Genomic DNA, 26,087 nt, shown 5'->3' with positions numbered 1-26,087 from the left:
ACATTTTTTTTCAGAAGCATTAGTGGTATATACTCTGGATCCTACAGGTCTAAAACTTCTTTTGATTTTTATAAATATTGATAATAGCATTTTAATTTTCCTTGGAATGCTTGAAATAAGCCTTCATCATCTTCTACTATTTAGTGTTTTGGATAAGAAATAATAGGCAACGTGATTTACTTTACCTCTACAAAATTTAAGTGATATTTATATTTAGAGTTCCAGGAAAAAATGTGTTTAAAAAAATAATACTTTCTGACAAAATGAATCCTTTCATTTTGAAGTAACTGGCTTTTTTACTGTGACACAATATTCTCAAATCTCATTGAGAATATAAATTATTTGAATGCCCCCTCTTTTCATGCCTTAATTCCTTATCAATAAAGCCCATGTTCTCTGACTGCTTAGCTAGCTTGCTCCCTTCATTTCCGCTGCTCACTGTACTCACTTACCCAGTGATTTTTAGTTGTCTGGAGTTATTTGCAAAGGTCTAATAGTGCAGTAGTTAGTCCAGAGCCAAACTGCCTGTGCTGCCTGAATCTAGGATAATTAAACTTTCCTCAAATAATGCTTGTAATTGAAAAGTGCTTGAAATAGTGCCTGAAATTGACAAGTCTTCATCACTACTCCTCTGCCACGTGGTGGCAAGGAGGTAGGTTGCATTAGATCTTGTTCGAGTTTCACTGCAGCGTTGTGCTTCCTGGTTCTACCCTGGGCACATTTCTGCTTCATAAGTTGGAACACTTTCTGTTTTCTAGTGGTGATTGCTGGGTGGGGCTGTGCCTTCCATTGCAGTTCAGCCGCCTCAGCTGGTGAATCGGGAGTGAGAGGGGGTCAGAGATGTGGGTCAGTCAGCACAGTGCCAGAATCACAGGCTTCCATTTTAGAAAGAAACGTTCATGTGTATAAATCTGAATGAACTTACGTATCTACTCATTTGATATCTGATTACTTTCCCTCTGACAAAATTCAATTTTATTATCAATGTTTCTTACAGTAGCATTTTTCAGTACATAGTGAGTATAATATTCAAAACATAATTATTGAGCAAAGCTGTCATGTTTGATTTCTTCAGTTTTGAAAATTAGACAATGAAATACATCATGTGTATAAAATAGAAACATTCAGGTGATGTAGGTGGACATCATAGACATTTTCAGTCTTATGAGTTTAACAATACACTTCAAATTTTAGTATTTGAACATGGCTGGTGGATATTGAAAAGTGTTAGTATAGAATTCATTTCATTATGATATATAAACAACTTAAAGTCTAGAACATGTTTTATAATTGTCATTGAAGATATCACAGAGATATGGAAGATTAGACTTTTGTGATAATCTTGGTATACAACAGAAAAGTTGTGCTGCAATTTGAGCTTTCTGAGTGATTAGGCAATATCAAATTTAGAGAGTTACTTTTATATAATGTTAATTTATACTAAGTTAAGATTGATTAGACAATTTTGAAAATTGTAGTGTGTTATAGCACATTTTAATTGACTATAGAACTATAAAATATGACATACACACAAGTGATATTATACTTATATTTATTGCAAAATGCATTTTATGTTTTATGTCTTTTTGTGAGCTGATTATAGATATTTACATATCTTTCTACTTTCAGGCATGAAGGAACTGACTCTCAATCCAACCTAGGCGATGTCATTGTTGTGTTAAACAGCTTCAAAAGCAAAATACTGGAAATACAAGTATGTGAGGCAGAAGCTACTTATAGGCTTTGTTCGTAATATTAAAATTTAGCTCTTGTTTTTAATTAATTGATTAATTTTTATTTTATATCTAATTTCACAATTTTACTACCTAAAATGTCACATTGGAATTCTGGCAATGAAAGGAAGAAAAGGAATTAAGTTCATGAAGGGAAAGCAAAGAACTTAAAGATAGAAAAGGAAGAATGATTTTTTTAAACTTATGATATAGTGTCTACTATATCTACTGCATCTGTATTATTCATATAATGTTACAGATTAGGTTCAGGAACACAGGTTGAAAACCTAGCCCTGAGAAAACAAGTGTTTCTTTCAAAAAAGAGAGAAAATGAGTTTTTAATGATGGCAGGTTTGATTCTTTTGGACCAATCCACCTACTTAGAGATAGTAAAAATTTAGAGTAAAATATATATTTTTTTATTCTTAAAAGCAGTGAGAAGCTGACAATAATGAAATAATAAGGAAATACAAAACCAAAATTAAAGGGCAAATAAGAGCCTTAGTAAAGTAAGCAAGCACAAAAGCTTCTCTTGTTCTGAGAAAGCTACTATTACCCTGAGAACATTTGTCCATCCTGGTACACTTAAACTATCATTTTTGGTTTAATTTGAGGTTGATAGGGACAGAAATTAAAACTCTGGACCAACATAAAGTGGGTAATGTGCTAGAAGAAGCTCTCTGCAATAATCTGGGTATAGCTTCAGGGTAAGAATGAACCATAGTAAATTATCCCACAGTCTTTTAGCCCAAATTCATGTAATCCAAGTAATCCCGGAACCCCTGAGCCTTGAATTTGCACTAAAATAGGTCAGGATTGATAAGGTCATATAGTTATCTGGCAGAAACACCCATATATCTCTGGAATAAGATTACTGTATCCAAATACACAAACAAAACCACAGAAACAACAACAGAAAACAGATACACAAACATCCATATATTAGAATTATTAACACACTAAATCAACTATGCTTATAATGTTTAAAGAAGTAAAAGACAAGCCTGAAAACAATTACATGGAACAAAAAACTAAAAAGTTCATATCTGATTTTCTTTCGTAGAACTTCTAAAACTGAGTAATGTAATAACCAATATTAAAAATTCATTGGATTACCTTAACATGCCTGAAGAAAGAATTAAGTATCCCAGATGCAACAGGGATATTAAAAAAGAAGAAAATACAGCCCAGACCATAAAAGGGAGAGAAAAATGAGAAATCTGAGATACAGGATTACATTTACATCTGACTATTCCTCACTACCTGTGTGACCTTGAAGTGATTACTTAACCGTTTTCTTTCTTATTTTTCTCATTGGTAACATTGGGCTAATAAATAGAACTTACCATACATATCTACTATAAGAATAAGATAGTTTAGCTTTGTAAAGTGCTTTATGAGTGTTGAATAAATAAAATCAATTTAAATGGAGTCCCAGAAGAAGATGAAAGAAATAATGAGGTACAGGTAATTTTTGAAGCAATAATGGCTGAGAATTTTTAGGAATTGAAGAAACCAATTTGCATATTCAAGAAGTCTCATGATTCCCAAGGAAGATATTTAAAGGGAAATCTTCACTTAGACTCTTGTTGATAAAACTGTGAAAAACCAAAGACAAAGAGAAATCTTGAGAGTAATCAGAAGAAAAATTGCCTTCAAAGAGCTATAGTCTTTTTTTATTTTTTTATCCTCACCCGAGGACATTTTTCATTTTTTGTTCAGATAGAGTGGGAGAGAGAGGAAGAGAGAGAGAGAGAGAGAAACATCAATGTGAAAGGGACACATCGAGTGGTTGCCACCCGCACAACCAACCAGGGCCAGGGATAAACTGCAACCGAGGTACGTGCCCTTAGCGGGAACCGAACCCAGGTCTCTCTGGACCGCAGGCTGACGCTCTAACTGCTGAGCCAAACCGGCCAGGGCAAGAGCTATAGTCTTGCAGTTGATTTCTCAGCAGTAACAATGAAAGCCAGAAGATATTGGAATGATATTTAAAAGCTCTGAATGAAAAAAGGAATACCAACCTAAAGTAATTTACCCTGAAAAGATATCTTTCGAGAGGAAACATAAAACAAGAGTTTTTCAGAAAAATTAAAAACTGAATTTGCCATCAGCACACTCATACTAAAAGAAATTCTTAAAAGATGTACTTCAGACGGGAAAATAATTCTCAGATGAGAGATCTGAGTTTGAAAAAAGAATGGAGAAGCCCTGGCCGGTTTGGCTCAGCGGTTAGAGCATCGGCCTGCGGTCCGGAGAGACCCGGGTTCGGTTCCCGCTAAGGGCATGTACCTTGGTTGCAGTTTGTCCCCGGCCCTGGTTGGTTGTGCGGGTGGCGGCCACTCGATGTGTCCCTTTCACATCGATGTTTCTCTCTCTCTCTGTTCCTCTCTCTCCCTCCCACTCTATCTGAACAAAGAATGGAAAAATGTCCTCGAGTGAGGATGATTAAAAAAAAAAAAAAAAAAAAGAAAAAAGAATGGAGAAGATAAAATGGTAAATATGTAAATGAGTCTGTGAACAGTAAATATATAAAACAATAGTAAATGTCTTATGAGTTATTTTAAAATATATAGAACTAAAAATCACAATAGCATTTAAGCCTTAAGAAATAAGGTTATTTGCACCTGGCTGGTGTGGCTCAGTGGATTGACCATCATGCCATGGACTGAGAGATCCCGGTTCGATTTCTGGTCACGGTACATGCCTGGGTTGCGGACTGGATCCCCAGTAGGGGGCATGCAGGAGCCAATCAGTGTTTCTCTCTCGCATCAGTGTTTCTGTCTCTCTCTCCCTTCCCCTCTCTCTAAAAAATCAGTAAGAACATTTAAATAAAAGAAATAAGTTTATTTGCAATAACATATAAAGTTTTTATATTGACGAGGGTAAGAGTAATTACTACTTTGAGACTTTAGGGCAAATACAATTTTTATAATTTTTGAGATAACCACTAAAAAATAGAAACAAGGAATGATGTCATAGTAAAATGGAAAGATAGAGTGGATCAAAATCAGTATAAATGGGCTTAGAAAGGAGAAATAAAGCAGATAGATGGGACATAGAGAAAACACAAAATAGGCAGAATTCAACACAATTATATTAAATGTAAATGAGCTAAATGATCCAATTAAAAGACAAAGATTGTCGATTTTTTAAAAAAGACAGATTGTCATACTGGATTTTTTAAAATCTCAACTATAAGTTTTTTGCAGAAAACACATCTAATATATAAGAATACAGTTTTAGGATGAGGATGAAAATAAAATACAAGTGTGGCAAAAGTATACTAGGCCAGTATTAACCTAAACAAAGCTTGTATAACTATATTGATATCAGAGATATTAGACATTAAGACAAATAACATTACTCAAAGGTTAAAAAAAAAGGTTATTACATATATGTAAAGCAGAAATAGAATTACAAGAGAAATTGACAATTCTCTATCACATTTGGGATATTTTAACACACATCTCTTAGTACTTGATACAACAAGCAGACCAAAAAATCAAGAGATACGGAAGATTTGAGCAGTGTGATTATAAATCTTGATCTAAAAGACACATGTAGAACACAACACCTAATAACACCAAATGAACCATCTTTCAAATACACAGAAAACATTTTTAAGAATTACCTTTACCAAAAAAATTACCTTTACCTTTAGTTGAAAGGCAAGTTTTAACAAATTTCAGAATGAAATTATACAGATGTCCTCTGTCTACAATGCAGTAGAGTAGAAATCAATAACCAGTGATGGCTAAGAAATACCCATATGGTTGGAATGTCTAAGATCCAATAACAGTAGGCTACCAAAGCTCTCACCATACATATTGCCTAGATTTCAAACTATATCACCAAAATTTACCTTGCATCTTATATCATAATCTATTCCTAATCACCTCTGCTCTTTATCCTATGATCAGTTGTACATGTTGCTCACACTCATCTTTGATACTCTTTGTTTTCTGAACTTGACTTCCTTTCTCAATAACAATTTATAGTCTCTCTTTGAATACATTTCTTTCTGGCCGTTCCAGATGAAAACCACACAGACCCAGCAGCTGCTTAAGATGTAACTTAGCCCAAGCCCTTCAGGACCAGCATTTCAGCTAGTTTTATCCTAGCCCTGCAGACAGGAGAGAAATTCCATTTGATGTGGGGGTGGGGAACAAAATTCCATTTTTGACCATTGAAAATTTGTTTAAGTTTACTTTTATTTGAGCTGTATTTTTGCACTCTATTTATTGGCTTTAATTTGACCTGTTGGTCCATAGTAGAAAGCAGATCTAAGTCTTTCAACTTAACCATCAGATCTTTGAGAGTCAGCCATTCTACATCCTGGCCACCTAGGTCTATCAGTTGTTTTTTAGTAGCACAGTTTTATCCCCTCACCATCCACTTCTCAATATTACACAAAAAGACAGAGAAAAAGGAAGGAAAGGAGATAAGCAGCAGCGAGGATTGACCCATGAACTTCAGTGGCCCACTAATAAGAATTCCAGAAAGAAGAAAAAGAGAAACTGGAGGAGGGAAAGTATCCCACAGATAAAGAGATAAAAATAATTTGTATCAAAATGGACCACAAACTAGGATGAATGAAAAATATCTCAAATAAGATCACAATAACCACCACAGAGAAAAGTCAGTCACTGCAATTGAGTAACACTAGCACTAGAATGACTCATTTCATTTTCCAAATGGATGTTGCAGGACAGCAAATTTGAACCTAGGATTCTTTAGCTAAATTTTTAATCAAATTTGAATACAAAGTAAAGTTGTTTTCTGAAGCATGAAGATTTAGGAACATTATATTTCACATCCCTTCTTGAAGTTATTTGCCAGCAGCACAGTGAAGGTGAAGACCAAGAAAGAGGCAAATAAGTATTTCAGGAAATGGTGACATTAATCTGAAAATTAAAGCAAAGAAGGCCTAGAAATACACAGGGAGTTAATTGTTGAGCTCCAAGAAAAATGTCTTCAAGAAGACAGGAATTCACATTATTCTAACATGAATAATAAACTAAATTATTGGGTATGTAGTAGAAAAAATATATCTCACAACTAGAAAAAAATACAATAAAATACCAAAAAAAAAAAAAAATAGTTCTCTATTGGTGGAATGGATAAAAGTAGAATCCATTTGAAGTAGCAAGTCTACAAGTGACACAGTGGTCATGTTATTGTAACTCCACAGAGGGAATATAATTATAGTAGTTTTTCAGACTTTTCAGTGAATAATATTTACATTGTTTTACACAATAAGCAGGATTTATTGATTTTCAAAATTAAAAATAAATAGCAAAGTGTAAAATATATTTACCAGACTAAATAAAAATATTATCTATATTTACAGTGATAAAGTAAAGGTATTTAGCTAATATAAGTTGGTAGATGGAAGGAAAAGGTTAGGATAGTCTTACAAATAGGATATGAAAGAGGAATTGTTGAAGTTGTCAGAATAGAAAATAGAGATTTAAATATTAAAGTTAAAAAAATACTTGGTAGAAGAACTAATGATAAAGGTATTACTACCAAAACTTTCAGACAAAAAGGGAAAGGGAAGGGTGATACAAGCCATCGTTAAAAATGAAGAATGTCTAGATCCTGTGAATCCAGATATACTAGTAGAGATGTTTAAAGTTGATAAATCAGTAAGTACAAATATAGCCCATTATTTAGCAGTATGGAGCTAACCACCAAAAGAACTAAAAACAAGGGGTTGAATTGATCGTTGAAACCAGATTGTGTCTATAATGTACTAAGATATTCTCTGGCTTCATTTACTGCAACTGTCTTAGATTTATAAGGGTCACTCTGCCTAGTAAGTTTGTTTCTAACCATAATATTTAAAGCTGCAAAGTTCTAAAATTTTTCTTTACCATGCTATCTAGGTACAAAAAAAGCCAGACAAAATTAAGGAAGATATCCTTACTGATAAAGATGAAAGAAAAGGAATGTGGGATTCCATTAAAAGGTAATTACTAATCAATATTTTAACATAACTACAGATCCATCAGGAATCTAGTATGTGAAAACCCTGCAGATGGTAAACATTTAAGTAAAGCACAGATCCTCTCCTCTACGAGGGATGAGATAGATACATGCATTTTAATAATACAAGGTAGGAAATAGGAGCTGTAAGACAGCTGGAAATAAATGCTATACAAATCAAGGGAGAAAAGGTCTATATACAGTTAGGAGGAAACTCGAAAAGACTCCTTGGAGAAGTATGGCTAAGATGTGTTCTAATAGATCAACAGGTTTTCAAAAGTTGGAGATGGAGTGAAGGTACCTGGTTACATGAATACTGGGTATGTTAAGTAACAGAAAGTAGCCTGGATTAGCTGGTATAGTAAATACAGTAGGGAATCTATAAATTCTCTTGGGGACTATATTATTAGTTAATCAGAAAAGTAATATATTGAATCACATATCGATAGAGTCCCAGAGTAGAGCTGGCTTTGGGCATCCAGGTGATGTAGTCTGGAAACTCTTTCTTCATCTCAGTTATCTCTGCCTCCACTTCTAGATAAACTTTTACAAGGAAAAGTCTACCATCTCCAGTGGGGAGATTGTCTTTTTCCAAATAGTATGAGTAAAAGTTCCAAGGCTGACTTATTGCTCCAGCTATAGCTGTGTGTCCCAAACTGAACTGATCACTGTGACTGCCTGACCATGCCTATCTCTAGAGCCATTGAGAAGGCCTGTCCCACCTAAACCTCATTGAATAAAATTGGAGGAGGAATGCCTCCCCCCTCAAAATACCAGGTTATTGTTAAACTGAAGGGTGAGGGATGTTAAGCAGACAAAAACAAAAGCGGCTATGGATCCACATTGTAGAGAACTTTGAAATTTCATTTTAGGGATTTGAACTTAATTTGATTGTGATGGAGAACCATTAAATATTTTTATCAAGGTTAAGAAATAGAAACTTTAGGCCAAGTAGATTCAACAACCTATGTAGTTTTTGTTATACCCATCAAAACATTCCCATCATTTTGGATTTTGCCCAGTTGAGGCCTCTTTTTCAATAGTTGACTACTCGTTTGATAAGAAGAATCATGCTATTGTGCCAGTATATGTGTTGAAAACTAGAGAAAGGCTCAATCACATTCATTTTGAGATAATGAAACAGAATCTGAGCATTTAAAGGGTATCTGTGCATGAGCTTCCATTAAATCTAGAAGGCAGAGCTAAGAGTGAAGAAAGACAGCCATTCAACTATTGCATAGCAACTTACTGTATGGAAAGGATACCAAAAACAAAATAGTGCTTTGTTACAGAGGTGGCAGCTCCTCCAAACATTTAAGTATTGTGTATATTATGCTTTCCCTTTTTTTAATCTAAACTTTATCCTAACTTAGAGTGATTTTTTTTCCCCCACTAAATCAACTTATGTTTTTCTTATTTGGGAGATTACTATAAGAAAAGGTTTGAAAAATGCTCTGTCATAACAATACCTGTTTGGCAAAAATATTCCATGATGATTATAAGTTGTTTAGTTTTCCAAATTTTGGTCATTTTAAATACCTGTGTATTCCTTCTGTCACATTTATAAATATCTCTATGAATATAAAAAAATAAATATCTGTGCATATAAAATGAGATTTTTAATTAAGAAAAAAATTTTAATAGGATTAAAAAAAAGAAATGATATACTATATATACCTTAAGTAAAAGATTCCATCAGTTTTGTATGTGAGGTGGGCATATAAAAGGCTGGGTCCAGAAAGGGTGAACGTGATAGCTGGGCCCAGAAGAGGAGTGGATGTGGCTCCCCAGTGCTCTCTTGTTCCTCGTGGAGGCATACCCCAAGCACAGAACTCTCCATAGCCCGCGTGGGCTGGCAACTAGAACTAGCCAGAAGAGCTCTGAATTGTAGGCTCCTTTAATTTATAACTTTTTATCCTGGGGGATCCATGTCGCCAGCACTCAAGGACCTACCTATTACCACAAGGAAACTCTTGCTGTGCTGTGGTCACACGCTTGTACGTTCTGTTTCTTCCCTCACTGTTGGCCAGTTTAAAATGCCAGTTCATTGGATGGCTATGGCATGCTATAACTCATTCTTTGTTCTCAGAACATTTGTAACCCAAAAAGATTCAAAGGTATTACCTCATTAACCTAGAGACAATATAATTTCATTCTGTGTTTCGAATTTTTTAATGTTTTTTAAATTATAAAAACTTGGTTATAGAGTCACATTTTTTAATAGTAATAATTTATAATATTTACAACTGGTTTCAGTGTAATAACTTCACTTTGAAAGTCAGTCCTATTTTTACTGCTTATCAAATTTAGTATTTAGGTATATAAAGTTTGAAGATGTATATTTAGTAACTGGCAATCACTACTTTTTTATTCTAAGTTTCACAAGAAGTTTGCATAAAGAAAAAGAGAAAAAGGAAATAGACATTCTGAACATTTTCTCGGTTGCTTCTGGCCATTTATATGAACGCTTTTTAAGGTAGGTATGTTTTTTTATCTAGTTTTTTAAATGAAATACATTTACTTGGTTCAAAAAGAAATTTTAAAGTTCAAAAGAATAAAATTATGTACAGTGAGAAAAATCTTTCTCCTTTCTGAATACCTAGGTCCCTTTCCCACAGGAAATAAGTGTTATTTTCATATCCTGCCAAAGATATGTGTAGACAAGAAAAAATATATATCTTTTCTTTTCTTATATATATATTTTCTTGTCTACACATATAGTAACCCATATAGTAACAATGTATGTACTGTTCTGCACCTTGCTTTTTTTAACCTAAAATTATAAGGGAAGTGTATTTTTTTAAATACAGTGAAATTTCATGAGTTTGACTGATTTGGAATACTAATGTTATTTAAGACTAGAAAATGGACATAGTTTGTAAACGTATGTGATAAAAAGTATAGATTGTAGATTTCTCTATTCCAATGAAGAAATGCCTTGTTTTATATAAAAGGGAGGGTGGAGCAGTGAAAGGAGGAAAGCACATTTGCAAATTACAAAAGACTTGTTTTTAACTGTTTACATATAGAAGGATCTCGAAGAATGTCTCAAAAAATGTTTGAATATGTGTTTATATTTTAAGATGGACCTTTAGATATATGTGTATCTTCTCTAGTCAGAGGTCTGGAATAGCAAAACAAGTGCTATTATAGGCAGACCATTCAACGCCTCACGTTTTCCACCCTGATATTAATGGCACAGTACAAGAACCAATATTAGACTGTAGGTTAGGTCATCAAGACCATTTCAGACTAGCTTCTTTCTTTGTCAGCTAGAACAAACAGAAAGCAACCAGTTTAGTCTATATCAAATATATGTATACAGATGCTCCTCAACTTACAGTGGGGTTACATCCCAGTAAACTCATCATAAGTTGAAAATACTGTAATTTAAAAATGCACTTAATACACCGAACCTACTGAACATCAATGCTTAGCCTAGCCTACCTTAAATGTGTTCACAACACGGACATTAGGCTACATGCAGTTAGACAAAATCATGCCATGCCATTGCGCAGTATCCTGAGAGAGTATCAAACCACATATCGCTAGCCCAAGAGAAGATTAAAATTCAGAATCCGAAGTACGGTTTTACTGAATGTGTATCACTTTCATTCCATTGTAAAGTTGGAAATTCATATGTCAAACCATCGTGGGTCAGGAACCCTCTGTAATTGTATATTCTTATACATTACATTCTTGATGAGCAGCCATAATATTTGAAGGTCCTTCCGTCTATTTCTTCATAATACGTAGTGAAAAACTTCTAATAATACCTTTATTTAAAAGCCTTATGAAAAGTAGGATAAATTCCTATTAAGGTTAACTTACTAGTGGATTTAATGTTCTTTTATACAGAATCATGATGCTTTCTGTTTTACGTAACACCAAAACGCCAGTAAAATTCTGGTTCCTAAAAAATTATCTCTCACCAACATTTAAAGTAAGTACATTAATCTTTTTATTTTAGAATGGTTAATGTTTGAATAGTAAATTCTTTATATCATTGTAAGTTCATATAACTGTTTTATTTTTAGAATGAGTCTTGAAATGTATATTCAAATGACTATTTTTAATCAATTTTAAAACTTTGGTATTCAGCATTTTTTTATCTAGCTTAAGAATATTTCTATGCAATTTCAATTTAAAGAAGTGTTTAAAAGGACTGCAGGAGATGGCTTATTTTTAAGTAAACTCAAAATAGAAGGATTGGGGTTTTTCATAATAATAAATAATTAATTAATATTTGGCAATTAAAAATATGTACGGATTGTCAATAAAAAGAATTAGATTCTTTTTACAAAGATAGTAACAGTAGTATCAAGAAAATATGAACAGTGTACCATGGGAAATAGTCTGATGGTACCGGGAAAACAAGCTCTTTTATCTCTGCAGTGTATTGCTGTGGTGGTGTGGACACTATATTTAGAAATCTGAGGCATTTTATATATAGAAGTTTTCAGATGGCGAACATCTGTTACCCTTTATTCACCCCTATAATACTGTATGCCCTGTTCTTTCTATTCTTACCACAAATTAATTAGAGTCCATGAATTTAGGATCTCATTTAGCAATGCTTTGAAGGAGTTCTCTTTTTCCAGACCAAAACCAGTGGTAAAAGCAGAAATAAGAATAGCAAACCATGTTTTTATTCCTTAATATTGCCAAGTACATTGCTAACTACCTGTGTTATTCATTTGTTGTTCATAACATCCTATTACCAGAAATAACTGACTACAGAGTCAGGAGGTATCCTATAGTACCCTTATGTCCAATAATTAATTCATAGCCCGATTCACAAAGCTCAGAAAAGCAAATATACTCAGTTTCAGTTTGTTACTGCAAAACGATACAGATTAAAATCCACGAAGCAAAGAGCTGTATGGGACAAGGTCCATGGGAGACCAGACCCAGAGCTTCCAGTTGTTCCCTCCCAGTAGAGTCATGTAGACAAAGCTTGTTCCATCCAGCAAAAATGTGTGGCAATACATATGGAGTATGCCAACAGAAGCTCACTCAGACTTTGGTTTCCAGAGTTGTTATAGGGTTTGGCCATGTAGTCCCACCTGATGACCTTAACTTCCAGCCCCTCTAGAGGCTGAGCTAATAATACCTGTGGCCCAAGGTATATAAATCACGTCTCTGGATAGACTGTCATGGCCTAAGGTGCCCAGGTAAATAAAGGCATTCTTATTAGGCAGAACATTCCAAGGGTAGACATTACCTCCCAGGAACCAGGGGCAAAGGGCTCAACCTTTTTTTAAGCAAGATTTGTCCTTTATAGCACAGAGCCAAGATCAAACAGCTAATTAGGAACACAACTGAGATTTGATCTCATGCATTCTGACCCCAAAGCCCAGGTGTTAACCCTTAGCCAAGAGCGCTGCCTCCTGGGATCACTGGGCAGTAGACAGAAAGCTGCAGAAGAATCCACAAGCATGACCAAGAAGTTTTTTACTAAAATTTTAACATATTATTCTACTTGGCAAATAGGGATTTAACACTACATAAACTGAGATGATACTATCCAAAGTCTCTTAATGGGAAATAATATTCACTAGAAATACACTGCTACATCTGGATAAAAGTCTTGTTTCACTTCAGAGTCAAAAGTAATACCATAGCTGATGTAATTTTTTTCCTTGTTTTGTAATTTTGTTTCTTTCCCTCAAAATTTTTATCTTTAACATCTTTTCCGTGAATCGTAATGTGTACAGATCATGAGTATACAGTTTGATGGATTTTTACAAACTTAAAACACCTGTGTCTGTATGTCTGTATTCAGCAGCCAGATACAGAAACAGAAATTACGAATGCCATAGATCCTTTCCCTTCAATTAAAAACAAAAAACTCCTCTTTTTCTTTAAATCTTTGCTAAATTTTATCTACTTAGGGAATAATTCTTTTCTGACCACACTATGTAAAATTACAATCCCTTTTGATCTATCACTCTATTTCCTTTCTCTTTTTATTGTTCCCATAACACTATCTTCTATAGATAAATCACTAACTTCATTTATTTTCTATTACCTCTAAAAATGAAAGCTTGTGAGGGCCATGATTTGTATCGCTTTCATTCACTGTTGTATCCTTGTGGCCTAGAATAGTGGCTGGCATATAATGCATGCTCGATGAATATTTTTAAATATGTATTTGCTGAATAAAAGAGTTGTTATTTTAATTTCTTCTAACTTAAAAAATTTTTTAAACCAAAGCAATGATTCCCAGAAAATGGTCTAGCCATGATTTCAACATTGTAATTCACTGATGCTTACCGATAGGTATATCATTCAAGTCTACGTTGTTCTTAAAAAGCAAGGAGAAAGTTAAGTGTACAGTCAGAAACTAGCTACCGATGAGAACTGAGGAGACGAATGCAAATTCTATGTTTGCTGACCCATCTTACCCCACTTCTTTGTTTTCCACCTCCCAGTTTGGGGCTCATAACCAAACTTAACCAACACTGTATTTCATTAACTGCTCTGGTTTAAGTAGAATAAGATACTCTAAGCCAAGGCACGAAATCAAATATAAAATTTTCAGACCACAATAACAACCTTGTATTTTAATCATTGTATTCATCATAAATCTCAAACATGAAACTCATGTAGAGAATCTAATTTATCAATTTACAACTCATTTTATGTTTTTTGTACATCCTCTCATCTTTGTATCTAATGAATAAACATGTTGGTATATACAGAATGGGGCAAAAGTAGGTTTACAATTGTGAGTATGCAAGACAGAGTTTATTCCTGTATTATTATTGTTGCATTATTTTGCCATATAATCAGCTGTAAAACTACTCTTGCCACACCTGTATATAGGCTGTTTGATGCGTATGTGTTCCAAGGTCCAGAGGCTTTTCCTTCTGTTGTCGGGTGTTCTCAAGTCTAACATTAGTTGTAGAAATGTGGGAATGTTTTAGTTAATAAGCTTGCTGATTAATATCATATACCTAGTTTTTAATGTCATTTAATTATATGGTTGTATGTATACTTGTATATTTATATTTGCCAGCATTTTTATATTTCTAATTAATAGGTATAAGTTGTAGAAGTATTATTTAAACATTTATCAATTTGTAACAATTTTATAGCAAACTCTGCCTTTTATTTATTTTTATTATTATCTTTTTAATTTATTAAGGTGACATTGGTTCACAAAACCATAATAGGTTTCAACTCAATAAAACATCATCTGCACGCTGCATCATATACCCATTGCCCCAAGCAAAGGCTCTTTCTGTCCCCATTTTCCCACTTTTGCCCCCCTCTACCTACTCCCATGCACCCTTTCCCTCTGACTATCACCATACTGTTGTGTCTATTATGTTTTATGTATATTAAACTCTACCTTTTAAAATGATTGTTTTTTTCTCTAAAACAAAAACTACTTTTTTTTCCTTGCACATTCTTTGATTTGTGTTTTATGTATATTTTTTTTAGGAGGTAATTCCTTACATGGCTAAGGAATACGGATTCCAGTATGAACTAGTCCAGTATAAGTGGCCCCGCTGGCTTCACCAACAGACAGAAAAACAGAGGATCATTTGGGGTTACAAAATTCTTTTCCTTGATGTCCTTTTTCCTCTAGCAGTGGACAAAATCATTTTTGTTGATGCTGACCAGGTATTAAGATTAACTGTTGTTTTTATTAGTACTTAAACTTTTTTTTACACTTTTATCATAGTATAGGCACTCAATTTATGTTGCTGGTATTATTATCTTTGTTGCTATGTTATATAAACAAAAAAGACATGATTGTGATACAAAGGCAAACAACTGAGAATTCCAGGGGAAAATTAAAGGTATTGCAAGAGCCCTGGCCGGTTTGGCTCAGCAGTTAAGAGCGTTGGTCTGCGGTCTGGAGAGACCCGGGTTCGGTTCCCGCTAAGGGCGTGTACCTCGGTTGCAGTTTGTCCCCGGCCCTGCTTGGGTCATGTGGGTGGCAGCCACTCGATGTGTCCCTTTCATGTTGATGTCTCTCTCTCCCTCTCCCTCCCACTCTATCTGAACAAAATATTGAAAAATGTCCTCAGGTGAGAATAAAAACAAAGGTATTGCAAGAAATACCATTTGTTATTTAGGACATGGCAGTTTTCTCTCTCGAGTATTAGTTTTTTTTTATTGTAATTTGGAATTGTTAATCCATATCTTGAGAAAGTTAGAGCTATGCACTTATCTAATATTTAGTTTCCTCCCAAAATACATTTTGTTTAAAATATATTGATGAAAATGATGTAATAATTATTCTTATTAATAAGACCTCTGTCATATTCATTAGGTATATACATTCTAGGTTTCTTTTTTATTTGTGAGGACAAGAGAAAAAAATAAAAACTTAGTAAACTCATGTTAAATGGAAGAACAGTAAGAAAGTGCAGTGCTCTGTATTTCTGCAACAAGGTAATGATTTGAGATTCACATAAAAAGGACTTATATTATTTTATCATCTTCATCAGAAAAACTATGTTAATTATTTAGATTGTGAGACATGACCTGAAGGAACTGAGAGATTTGGATCTGGATGGAGCTCCTTATGGGTATACTCCGTTTTGTGATAGCCGCACCGAAATGGATGGATATCGTTTCTGGAAGAAAGGATATTGGGCATCACATCTTTTAAGAAGGAAATACCATATTAGGTAAGAAAACTTATATTCTTACCTTTTAGTGAAAAAATAACTTATTGAATCACCGATACTCAGTTTTTTTAGTTACACAGTAATGGCAATGAATTACATAGTGCTATTACATGCCAGTCACTCATGTTAGATTTTACATATATTAATTCATAAAATTTTTATGACAATCCCCATTTTATAGATGTGGAAACTGAGGCATACGACAGTTAATGTAACTAGTTTACTTAATGTAACTTTTTTGCCCAAGCTTATATAACTAAACCAAATTAAACCCATGTCATCTGTCTCAAGTAATATGCTCCTAACTACCACAGAAATTTTAAATTTGGTTTGTCAAATAACAAAATGAAGATACTATCTTCAAATTCATTATTGTTTTGTAGGGTCGTGAGTTTTATGAACTCTTGGAAAAATTTGAGGTGACTCTGAGAGGATTTGGACCCTACCAGTATTATAACAAACTTCAAACCCCGTGGGAACAGGGTTAGATGTTGGGAGCACATTTATGAAAGGGTTTATTATTTTTAGACCCAAGGATGTCTAAAGTTAATATTACAGTAGACAAACACTGGGGGAAAGTAAAAATCTATGAATAACATAGGCTATCAAGGAGGACTCATTTTTTGCAGTGCCTTGTACGTAGTGGATCTGAAGAGGTTCAGGAGAATTGCAGCAGGTGACAGGCTCCGGGGCCAGTACCAAGCTCTCAGTCAAGATCCAAACAGTCTTTCAAACCTAGATCAGGTAAGTATAATATTCATGGAATAATTGTCAGTAGATGGATACAGACTGCTCCTGCTCCTGGCTTGTAAACTTCAATTTTTATATGTTCAGCCTTTTCTCTTTATAGAATTCTCTTTTGGATATCTAAACTTACGAAATTTTTTAACTTCAAGCTCAGTATTTTTAAAAAATAATAGTATTTTATTTTCACTTTTCCACCCTAAAACCTCTCCTTTCCACTAGGTGCCCTATCTCACATACCCTATCTTTTCCTTACTTGCTTCCTTCATCATTTAAGCATGTCTCTCTGATCTTTAAAACAAACTGACTTCCTTCTGCACCCCATCTGGCTACTACCTTACATTTTCTTTTACCTAATAGACACTTTTTTTTTTCTTCTTATTCCACTAATTAAAACTACAATGGGTAATTCTACACATCCATTAGAATTGTTAACTTTAAAAAGACTGACCACAGCAAGTGCTAACAAGGATGTGCAGTGGCTACAACTGACATATATCGCTGATAAGAGAATGTAGAATGGTACAGCCATTTTGGAAAATAATTTGGCAATTTCTTATACATTTAAATTTACACCTACCATATAACCAGTCTTTCCACTTTGAGGTATTTACTCAAGAGAAATTAATCATATTGTCTACACAAAGACTTGTGCATGAATAGACATATATGTTATTCGACAGCCTTAAGGTTTCCCCTTAAGATTCATGTCCTTGAGGTTAAAATGAAAGCGGTCAGCCTGGGTGTGTGTGTGTGTGTGTGTGTGTGTGTGTGTGTGTGTTGAAAATTATGTTGGTTGCATGAGTGAGAGTGCAGAGGTTTGGATTTCACCAGGACTATAATTTTGTCAAGTTTGTACAACTAAGTGAAACAGGGAAGACAATAGAGAGTATATTCAAGTAATTAACTGTAAAGATTAACCATGGAAATTAAGCTATGTAAGGAAGGAATTGAAGACAGCAAAGGGTGATGGACAATGAAATAGTAGGATCAGTTGATTGGAGGTTGGAATGGTGGTCAGAGGATATTGATACCTGAGTACTAGATGGAGTGAGCTGAAAAATCAAGAGGTGGTCAGAGAGTGGGATCATGAATTTGAAATAACAGAGGATTTTGCTAGTTATGACCATGGGGAAAAGTGGCTAAGATAAGATAACAGACCGGGTTATCTAAGAAATGAATTCCAAGGAAAAGGGTTTTGAAAGGAACAGTGAAGCTATTTTAATTATTCATATTTAATAGACTTTCTTTTTTTTTTTAGAGCTTTGTTAGGTTGACAGAAAAAAAAAATTGAGCAGAAAGTACAAAGAAGTCCCATATTTATGGGCTCTATTCTATTCCATTGGTCTATTTGTCTGTTCGTTTCCCAATGCACATTTTCTTAATCACTATAGATTTTTATAGTAAGACTACAAGTTCAGTAGTATAAGTTCTCTGATTTTATTGTTCTTCTTCAATATTGTGTTGGCTATTCTGAATTTTTTTCCTTTCCATATAAACTTTGGAATTGGTTGGTCAACATACATGGAATAATTTGCTGGGACTTTTGTTGGGATTGCATTGAATCTATAGATCAAGTTGGAAATATTGACATCTTATCAATATTGATTCTTCCTATTCATGAACATGGACTATTTCTTTATTTAGATTTCCCAAATTCTTTTCTCAGAATTTTGTAGTTTTCTTTCCTCATGCAGAATAACATATTTTGTTAGATTTTTACCTAGGTTTATTTTGGGGGAGTTGTTTGGTACTAATGCAATGGTGTTATGTTTTTTAATTTCAAATTCCAGTTGTTCATTGCTGGTATGTAGCAGTTGACTTCTGTTTACTAATCTTATATCCTAAAACTTTGCTATAATTATTTATTAGTTCCAGGAGTTTTGGGTTTTTTTTGTTGTTGTTGTTGTTGTTTTTATTCTTGGGACTTTCTGCATAAATAATCCTGTCATCTATGAACAAAGACAGTTTAATTGCTTCCTTTCCAATCTGTATATCTTTTATTTCCTTTTCTTGTCTAGTTTTATTGGCTAGTACTTCTAGTATTGATGTTTAATAGGAGTGCTGAGAAAAGAACCTTTACATTATGAATCTTGGAGCTAAATGGGACAGCTCACACAGATACCCCTGTGCCCTCTAGGGGAGGTAGGGAAGCATGACCTTTGCTCTGGAATGTAAACCAGCATTCTCTGGGGAGGCAGGGAAGGGCTCTACATCACTGGTATATGAACAGATACCTCTGGGATAGCTGTCTCTACATCTCTTCAGAGGTCACTGTCTTTAAATTACTGTGCTCATTTGCCATTTAAACATCCTTTACTCAGATGCCAGCAAGCTTTGCTTAGAAAGCCGTGAGCATGTGAAAATGTTCATGAAACATTGTTTTCTAGCAGGGAAATGAAAGGTCACCTCAGAATGGGGAGAATGTGCTGGTGACTGACATAAACAGTAATAGCAGGCACAGTGTGAGTGATTAATCCTGTTGTTTCAAGGCAGATAGAGGTAGTCTGTTTGGGGAATGTGAAGTGGTAGGTTTCTAGGTCTCCTTCTTCAGCCCTGATGCTAGGGGTCAAGGCCAGGGCAGGTGTGGACTTAGTTCCAGTGCATGGGTTCATTCATGACACAAGGTGATTGGGTCAAGTTAAGTATTTGATGCTTAAAAATAGGTATCTCAGGTTTATATGCTTTTTAGAATCTATTTATAATCTAAATGACATTTTCAATTTCTTTTGCTCTAATTTTAATCTCTATACCACTTTGTTTAAATCATTTTTTTTTTTTCTGTAGGATCTTCCCAATAATATGATTTACCAAGTTGCCATTAAGTCTCTTCCTCAAGATTGGCTTTGGTGTGAAACCTGGTGTGATGATGAATCCAAACAAAGAGCCAAAACAATTGATCTGGTGAGTGTCTGGTTATTTTTATTTGTGTATAAGCAGATATGAAAATAATCAGTAGATCTTTGGCTGCGGTAGGAGAGCATGTTCCCTGTGGTGGCTGCCCATGAATCATTGGTCCCTCCGGTGGTTCCGACCGTGGCATTTACCCTGTGCCCGCTGCTGCAGGCTGCCCTGCCGTGCGTCAGTGCCATGGCTGCGCTGCGCGCTGCACGCTGCACCAGGAGCGGCTCCTCAAGAACACTGGCTGGGGAACAGACCAGGGACTTGGATTGGGAGAGGAGCCAGGAATTAAGTCTCAGCTAATGAATCTTATTAGATCTATAAGAACCGTAATGAGCGTGCCATTGATAACAGTAAACTCAATTGCAATTTGTATTACTTTTACTATTTGGACGAAGATCAGTGATGGAAATGGAGACTCAGATGAAGAGATTCCAGCAGAAGTTATTATTTTGGTCTTTTTGGAATATACATATCTTAGCTGGCTGTCCTTGGACTTACAAAAATGTAAATGTGATGATAAAACCAGAGTCCCTATTTAGCTGATTTTTTATAATGTTGCACTTACAGTTCCATTACAAAAAGATCAGATCATCAGAGGCAGTTAACTGTCCAAGATTGAAATACATTTGATTGTTGACTGTTCATGAAAGTTCATACAATGGAAAAAAAAAAGAAAATAGTCAATAGAAATATTTAATGTTTTACAAATGGCGCACACCTGGCACACTACTGTTCAGTCTGTTATTTACTCTTGTGTTTACTTAGGTTGGCAAGTACAGACCTGTGTCGGGGTCCCCGAGAACACCCCAAGTTCAGTGATTCACTGAGAGGACACATAGGACTGAGAATATAGTCATGCTCATGACTATGATTTATTCCAGCGAGAGGGTGCAAAGCAAAGGTAGCAAAGGGAAAAGGTGCATGGGGCGAAGTCCAGAGAAAACCAGGCTTCCAAGAACCCTCACCCTGTAAAGTTACCCAGGACAAGCTTAATTCCTTAAGCTATGAAAGTGTTCATAACATATGTGAAATGTCTACCAAGGAAACTATTACAAACCCAATGCCCAGGATGCCTATTGGGGTCTGGTCACATATGCACCCCCCCTCTGCCTGGCACATATCCAAATTCCCAACATCCAGAAGGAAAGTAGGTATTCAGTGTAAACCATGTTGTTTGCACAGATTAGGCATAGTGAGCCATTTCTATCAGGGAATTATGGGAACACTCCTAAAATACAAGCTCCCAGACACCAGCCAAGGGCCAACGTTGCAAACAGGACTTTCTAAGAACATCAGTCTCTGGCTTGCCATGTCAACTCTTTTCTGCATAAGGGTTTTTGAACGAAAGGCTGTGAACTGGGTGAAATGTTCATGAGTTAGATATCATGTTAGCATAGCATCAGTTTAATTCTCCTGCCAATAGTTTTCCCAAGATAACCAAAATAATTGTCTCTACTCAAATTATTCTATACATGCCTGTTTTCTTTCTTATTTTCAAAAAGTATTAATTGCATTTTCATTTTAAGCAATTTAACTGTGCTATACAGTTTAACCGTCCTATACATGAAATATTTCAAATTTATTTATTGCTGTCTAGAACTCACATTTGAATACTGTATTGTCTTTAACAGTTACAAGATGTTATTCTTTTTCTGACCATATTGTTTTTTATGTGCTAATTTAAGTATAAAAAAGTTATGTACAAGATCATCAGTGAGAATAAACTATCTAAATATTAGAATTCATGCAGTTTTGAACAAAATAAGACAGAACAATAAAATATAGGGATATGTTTCCAGAAATGTGTAGAAATGTATAGAAAAAAAGTAGCATGCCAACATGTTAGAATGTAATTGTAGGTGATAGAATGTGGCAGAGACAAATAAGATAGCATTATTGAAAAATGAGCAAGGGAATTTCCGTTTTATTGAGTTTATTGTGGTGATAGTGGTTAACAAAGCTATGTGGGTTCAAGTAGACAACGCGACAAAACTTCATCTGCACACCGCATCCTGCGCCCGTCGCCAAAGCAAAGTCCTTTCCGTCCCCATTTATCTCCCTTTCCCTCGTCCATCTCCCTCAGCCTCCTCCTGACCATCACCGCACTGTCTGTCCGTTACGTTTTCCCTCAATCCCCTCACCTTTTTCACTCCGCCCCCCAGCCCTCCTCTCTGACAGCTGTCCATCTGTTCTGTGTATCTGTGCATCTGTTTCTATTTTGTTCATTAAATTATTTTGTTCATTAGCTTCCATGTATAAGTGAGATCATATGATATTTGTCTTTCTCTGACTGGTTTATTTCACTTAGCATAATTCTCTTCAGGCCCATCCACTGCTGTCACAAAAGGTAAGATTTTTTTTTTTCTTTTTTACAGCCAAGTAGAAGTTCATTGTGTAAATGTACCACAGTTTTTTATCCACTCATCTACTTGGGCTGTTTCCAATGCAGTGAACATAGGGATACATATATTTTTTCAAATTAGTGTTTTGGGTTTAGAAGCAAGGGAATTTTCTAAATAGAGATCAAGGACATTACTGAACATAGCTAAGATGTTGTTTAAGGTTGTGTTGTAACATAAAAAGTTATGACTCATACCTTAGTGACGTGAGGTCTCCTTGGGACCTCTCGGAGTACTTAGGTTAATTTGAGCTACTGTAACAAACCCCCAAATTTCAGTGGTTTCACACTCACCCAACCTCAGATCTAAGTGAGTGTTCTCTCTGTGAGTAGCTTCCCTGTATATTGTAACTCAGGGGCCAGTCTCTGTCCGCTTGTGGCTTGTTCACCTCTTAGGGTCCTGTCGTCACCTGTGTGTGTCTGCCCAGTGTGGCCATGGAGCCCCTAACATGCTGCTCGTCTGAACTGAGATGTGCTGTGAGGTGCAAATACACCCCAGATTGGGAAGACTTCGTGCAATAATAGAATGCAAACTATCTAATTACTAATTTTGATATTGATTATATATTGTCTGATAACATTTTGGACATATTGAGTCAAATGTAATATTAAAATTTATTTCACTTTGTTCCTTTTACAGTTTTACATGTGGCTACTAGAAAATTTTAAATTACATGTGCAGTTTCCACAATATTTCTGTTAGATAGTATGGTCTGGGGGAAGGAAGAAAGGAATGTGGAGAACGCATCCTGACACTGAAAGGCCTTGGCCCCTTGGTGGGGCTTGGTTCTGTGGTCACATGTAGAGTGTAGGAGCTGAGAAATGTCATTCCTGGATGGGCAGCTACTTCCTAGCAGTAGGTTTGCATAGGAAAAGGACAGGTGGCATAAATGTGGGTGGACAGCTTAGCCATCTCTTCCTCAGAAACCCTTAAAATAACGTAGAAACATGACACTAGCTAGCTTCTGGGGGAAAGGGTTAAGGGAATGCAGGGAAATCCCAAGAAACAGCATAAAGGGAAGGAAAACACATATGAATAATGGTATTGAAGGTGAGACTCTATTTCAGTGAAGATTTCTCAATCTGGGCACTATTGACATTTGGAACCACATATTCTTTGATGTGGAGCTGACCTATGCGCTGGAGGATGTTGGGCAGCATCCCTAGCTTCTACCCACTAGATGGCAGCAGTGTCCCACCACCCCCCAGTTCTGACAAACAAGTTGTCTCCAGACCTTGCCAAAGCTCCCGCAGAGGGCACGATAGCCCCATTTGAGCACCAGGGAGGTAGATTGTAGAAAAAAATTGCAGCACAACACACAGAGGAAAGCAAGGTATTTTTATTTACTAGTTTCTGATGCTAAAAGAGGGAAAATAGTTCCATTAACTTCACTTTATAGAACATATTGCCTGTAAAGTTAATTTCTGCAAAGAAAATCCTATTTTCCACCACTTCAGGAATATATTACTGTAGAAAAAAGTCCACGATGGAATGAGCTGAAAATGTCTGGTGAGAAAGGATCACGGCAGCAGGCTCGTGGCTCAGGATCCGCAGCTTTCCATAGGCATGGGGGCGAGCAAATCTCAGCAGCCACGAAAATGTCACACAGAAGTGAGCTTCGGGACGCACTTTCTGTTAGCGCTTCGTCATGAGGAAGTAGATGCGTGTGACTCTGTGGCGTCTGTGCTCCTCTCGGAGTCGTCCCTGTCCCAGCCAAGGGCGTTTCCATTCTGTACTTTGCTCGCCAGAGACACTGGGGTCATCTCTGGTGCCCCCTCCTTCTCACAACTCACATTCAGCCTGAGCAGTCCTTGTCACTGAGCCGTCAGTCCATCCAGAAGTCAGATCCTCTCAACCATCTCCTGTACCTTGTGCCTTTTAAACTGTAATTTCCCAAGAAACTCTCTGGTAGGACCAATTGCTAAGTAGTTTAGAATGATCATATACAGGGTGGGGCAAAAGTAGGCTTACAGTTATAAGTTCATAAAACAGAGTTTATTCTTATTATTTATTAATTATTATATTATTTTGCATACGAACAACTATAAACCTACTTTTGCCCTATCCTGTATTATTGGGACCTGGAGATGATCTTGTTTTAATTTCCTCCTTTGTAGATGAAGAAACTCAGATCCCACACACACATACACACATAGTTGAGTGACATGCATGGGTCTTAACTCTACCAGTAAGTTGGACCCATGAGGACTGAGATTTATGTACAACTCGGAATTTCACAACTGTCTGTATCAGTGTTGGACAAATGAGTTCCAGTTAGCTGGTTTTTAATATGGTCACAATTGCTCATTAGAATAGGGGCATATGAAAGGGAACAAATGCTTTTGCTAAAGAAATTCAAGACATTGCTAAAACCTGACAAATGGTTTTTGTCTATGTAAAATGTAAAGTATATTAAACCAGATTTTTAGTCCAAAGAAAAGATAAAATATTTACTAACATAGTCTGCTGTGTTCTTTGTCAGAATGGTCATGTATTTAGACCTCTTGTCAAACAAAACAACTTAAAGAATTGTTTGACAAACTTCTTAGGAGCCATGAGAATGTCTTCATTTTTATTTAAATTTTTTTTTTTTTTTTTTTATCCTCACCCGAGGACATTTTTCCATTTTTTGTTCAGGTAGAGTGGGAGGGAGAGAGAGGAACAGAGAGAGAGAGAGAAACATCGATGTGAAAGGAACACATCGAGTGGCTGCCACCCGCACAACCAACCAGGGCTGGGGACAAACTGCAACCGAGGTACATGCCCTTAGCGGGAACCGAACCCGGGTCTCTCAGGACCGCAGGCCGACGCTCTAACCGCTGAACCAAACCGGCCAGGGCTATTTAAATTTTTGATTGAGGTATTTGCATTGAACACTATTGCTTACATAAACTATTATTTGCCATTTCACTTGATCTTGTCTCTATTCATTTCAGTATCAAGTACTTAGGACTTAGGACTCTGCTTTTTATGAAATGCATTTTATTGACACAGCAGTGCCTTCAAGTATTTCCTTTATGTTTCTGGAGCATGGTTTTTATTAACAAAACGTTATTTTAAACTTATAGTGCAATAATCCAAAAACAAAAGAACCCAAACTAAAAGCCGCTGCCAGGATTGTCCCAGAATGGGTGGAGTACGATGCCGAGATTCGACAACTGTTAGATCACCTGGAAAACACGAAAAAACATGCAAGTAAGTCGTCCTGTGGCGGTGTGCGAGCCATATGCTGCATCACATGAAATCAGAATGAGTTACAAACTTACTTCCTAGTGAGTTATCAAATGATTAGGTCAGAGTTTCTCTAAGAAAGTCTGTGACATAATTAAGAGTATTTTTATGTGGACTAAGCTCACAAATTTAAAATATGGATAGAGGCTCTCTTCCCCCTGGAAATGGAGAGCTTCAGTTTGTCTCACCTGAACTGATGCTCATAGATGAGCAGGGTGAACGTTGCCTCTTGACACAGAATGGAGATAAAAATAAACATAAAACAAAATGCTCATCTTGAAGACCACACTGAATTTCCCAAATATGAAAATCCAAGCCCTGAAGTTTAATAAAAGCCTTACATAGCTAAGAAAATTATCTTCTATTTCCTAAATTTAATCCCATAGATAATAGAGGTTCCCCTGTGTGTTCCTGCTTCTAGTAGCCTTACTCATTGG

General features: G+C 35.7%; 1 protein-coding gene and 1 pseudogene across 1 annotated transcript in view; both read left to right on the top strand.

Moving 5' to 3' along the window:
- UGGT2 (UDP-glucose glycoprotein glucosyltransferase 2) overlaps nucleotides 1-26,087 on the top strand; it is a 200,708-nt gene that overhangs the window by 165,089 nt on the left and 9,532 nt on the right. The window contains exons 30-38 of the mRNA XM_036250132.1: nucleotides 1,630-1,714; nucleotides 7,625-7,707; nucleotides 10,102-10,200; nucleotides 11,583-11,667; nucleotides 15,174-15,356; nucleotides 16,212-16,372; nucleotides 17,002-17,116; nucleotides 19,904-20,020; nucleotides 25,488-25,614. Of these exons, the coding sequence (XP_036106025.1) occupies nucleotides 1,630-1,714; nucleotides 7,625-7,707; nucleotides 10,102-10,200; nucleotides 11,583-11,667; nucleotides 15,174-15,356; nucleotides 16,212-16,372; nucleotides 17,002-17,116; nucleotides 19,904-20,020; nucleotides 25,488-25,614 (1,055 nt within the window). The remainder of the gene's footprint in view (nucleotides 1-1,629; nucleotides 1,715-7,624; nucleotides 7,708-10,101; nucleotides 10,201-11,582; nucleotides 11,668-15,173; nucleotides 15,357-16,211; nucleotides 16,373-17,001; nucleotides 17,117-19,903; nucleotides 20,021-25,487; nucleotides 25,615-26,087) is intronic.
- LOC118622958 lies at nucleotides 20,099-20,563 on the top strand (annotated as a pseudogene).

Source organism: Molossus molossus, unplaced genomic scaffold (assembly GCF_014108415.1).
Source record: "Molossus molossus isolate mMolMol1 unplaced genomic scaffold, mMolMol1.p scaffold_m16_p_9, whole genome shotgun sequence".
Classification (NCBI taxonomy): domain Eukaryota; kingdom Metazoa; phylum Chordata; class Mammalia; order Chiroptera; family Molossidae; genus Molossus; species Molossus molossus.
This window is presented reverse-complemented; position numbering and strand designations above follow the sequence as displayed.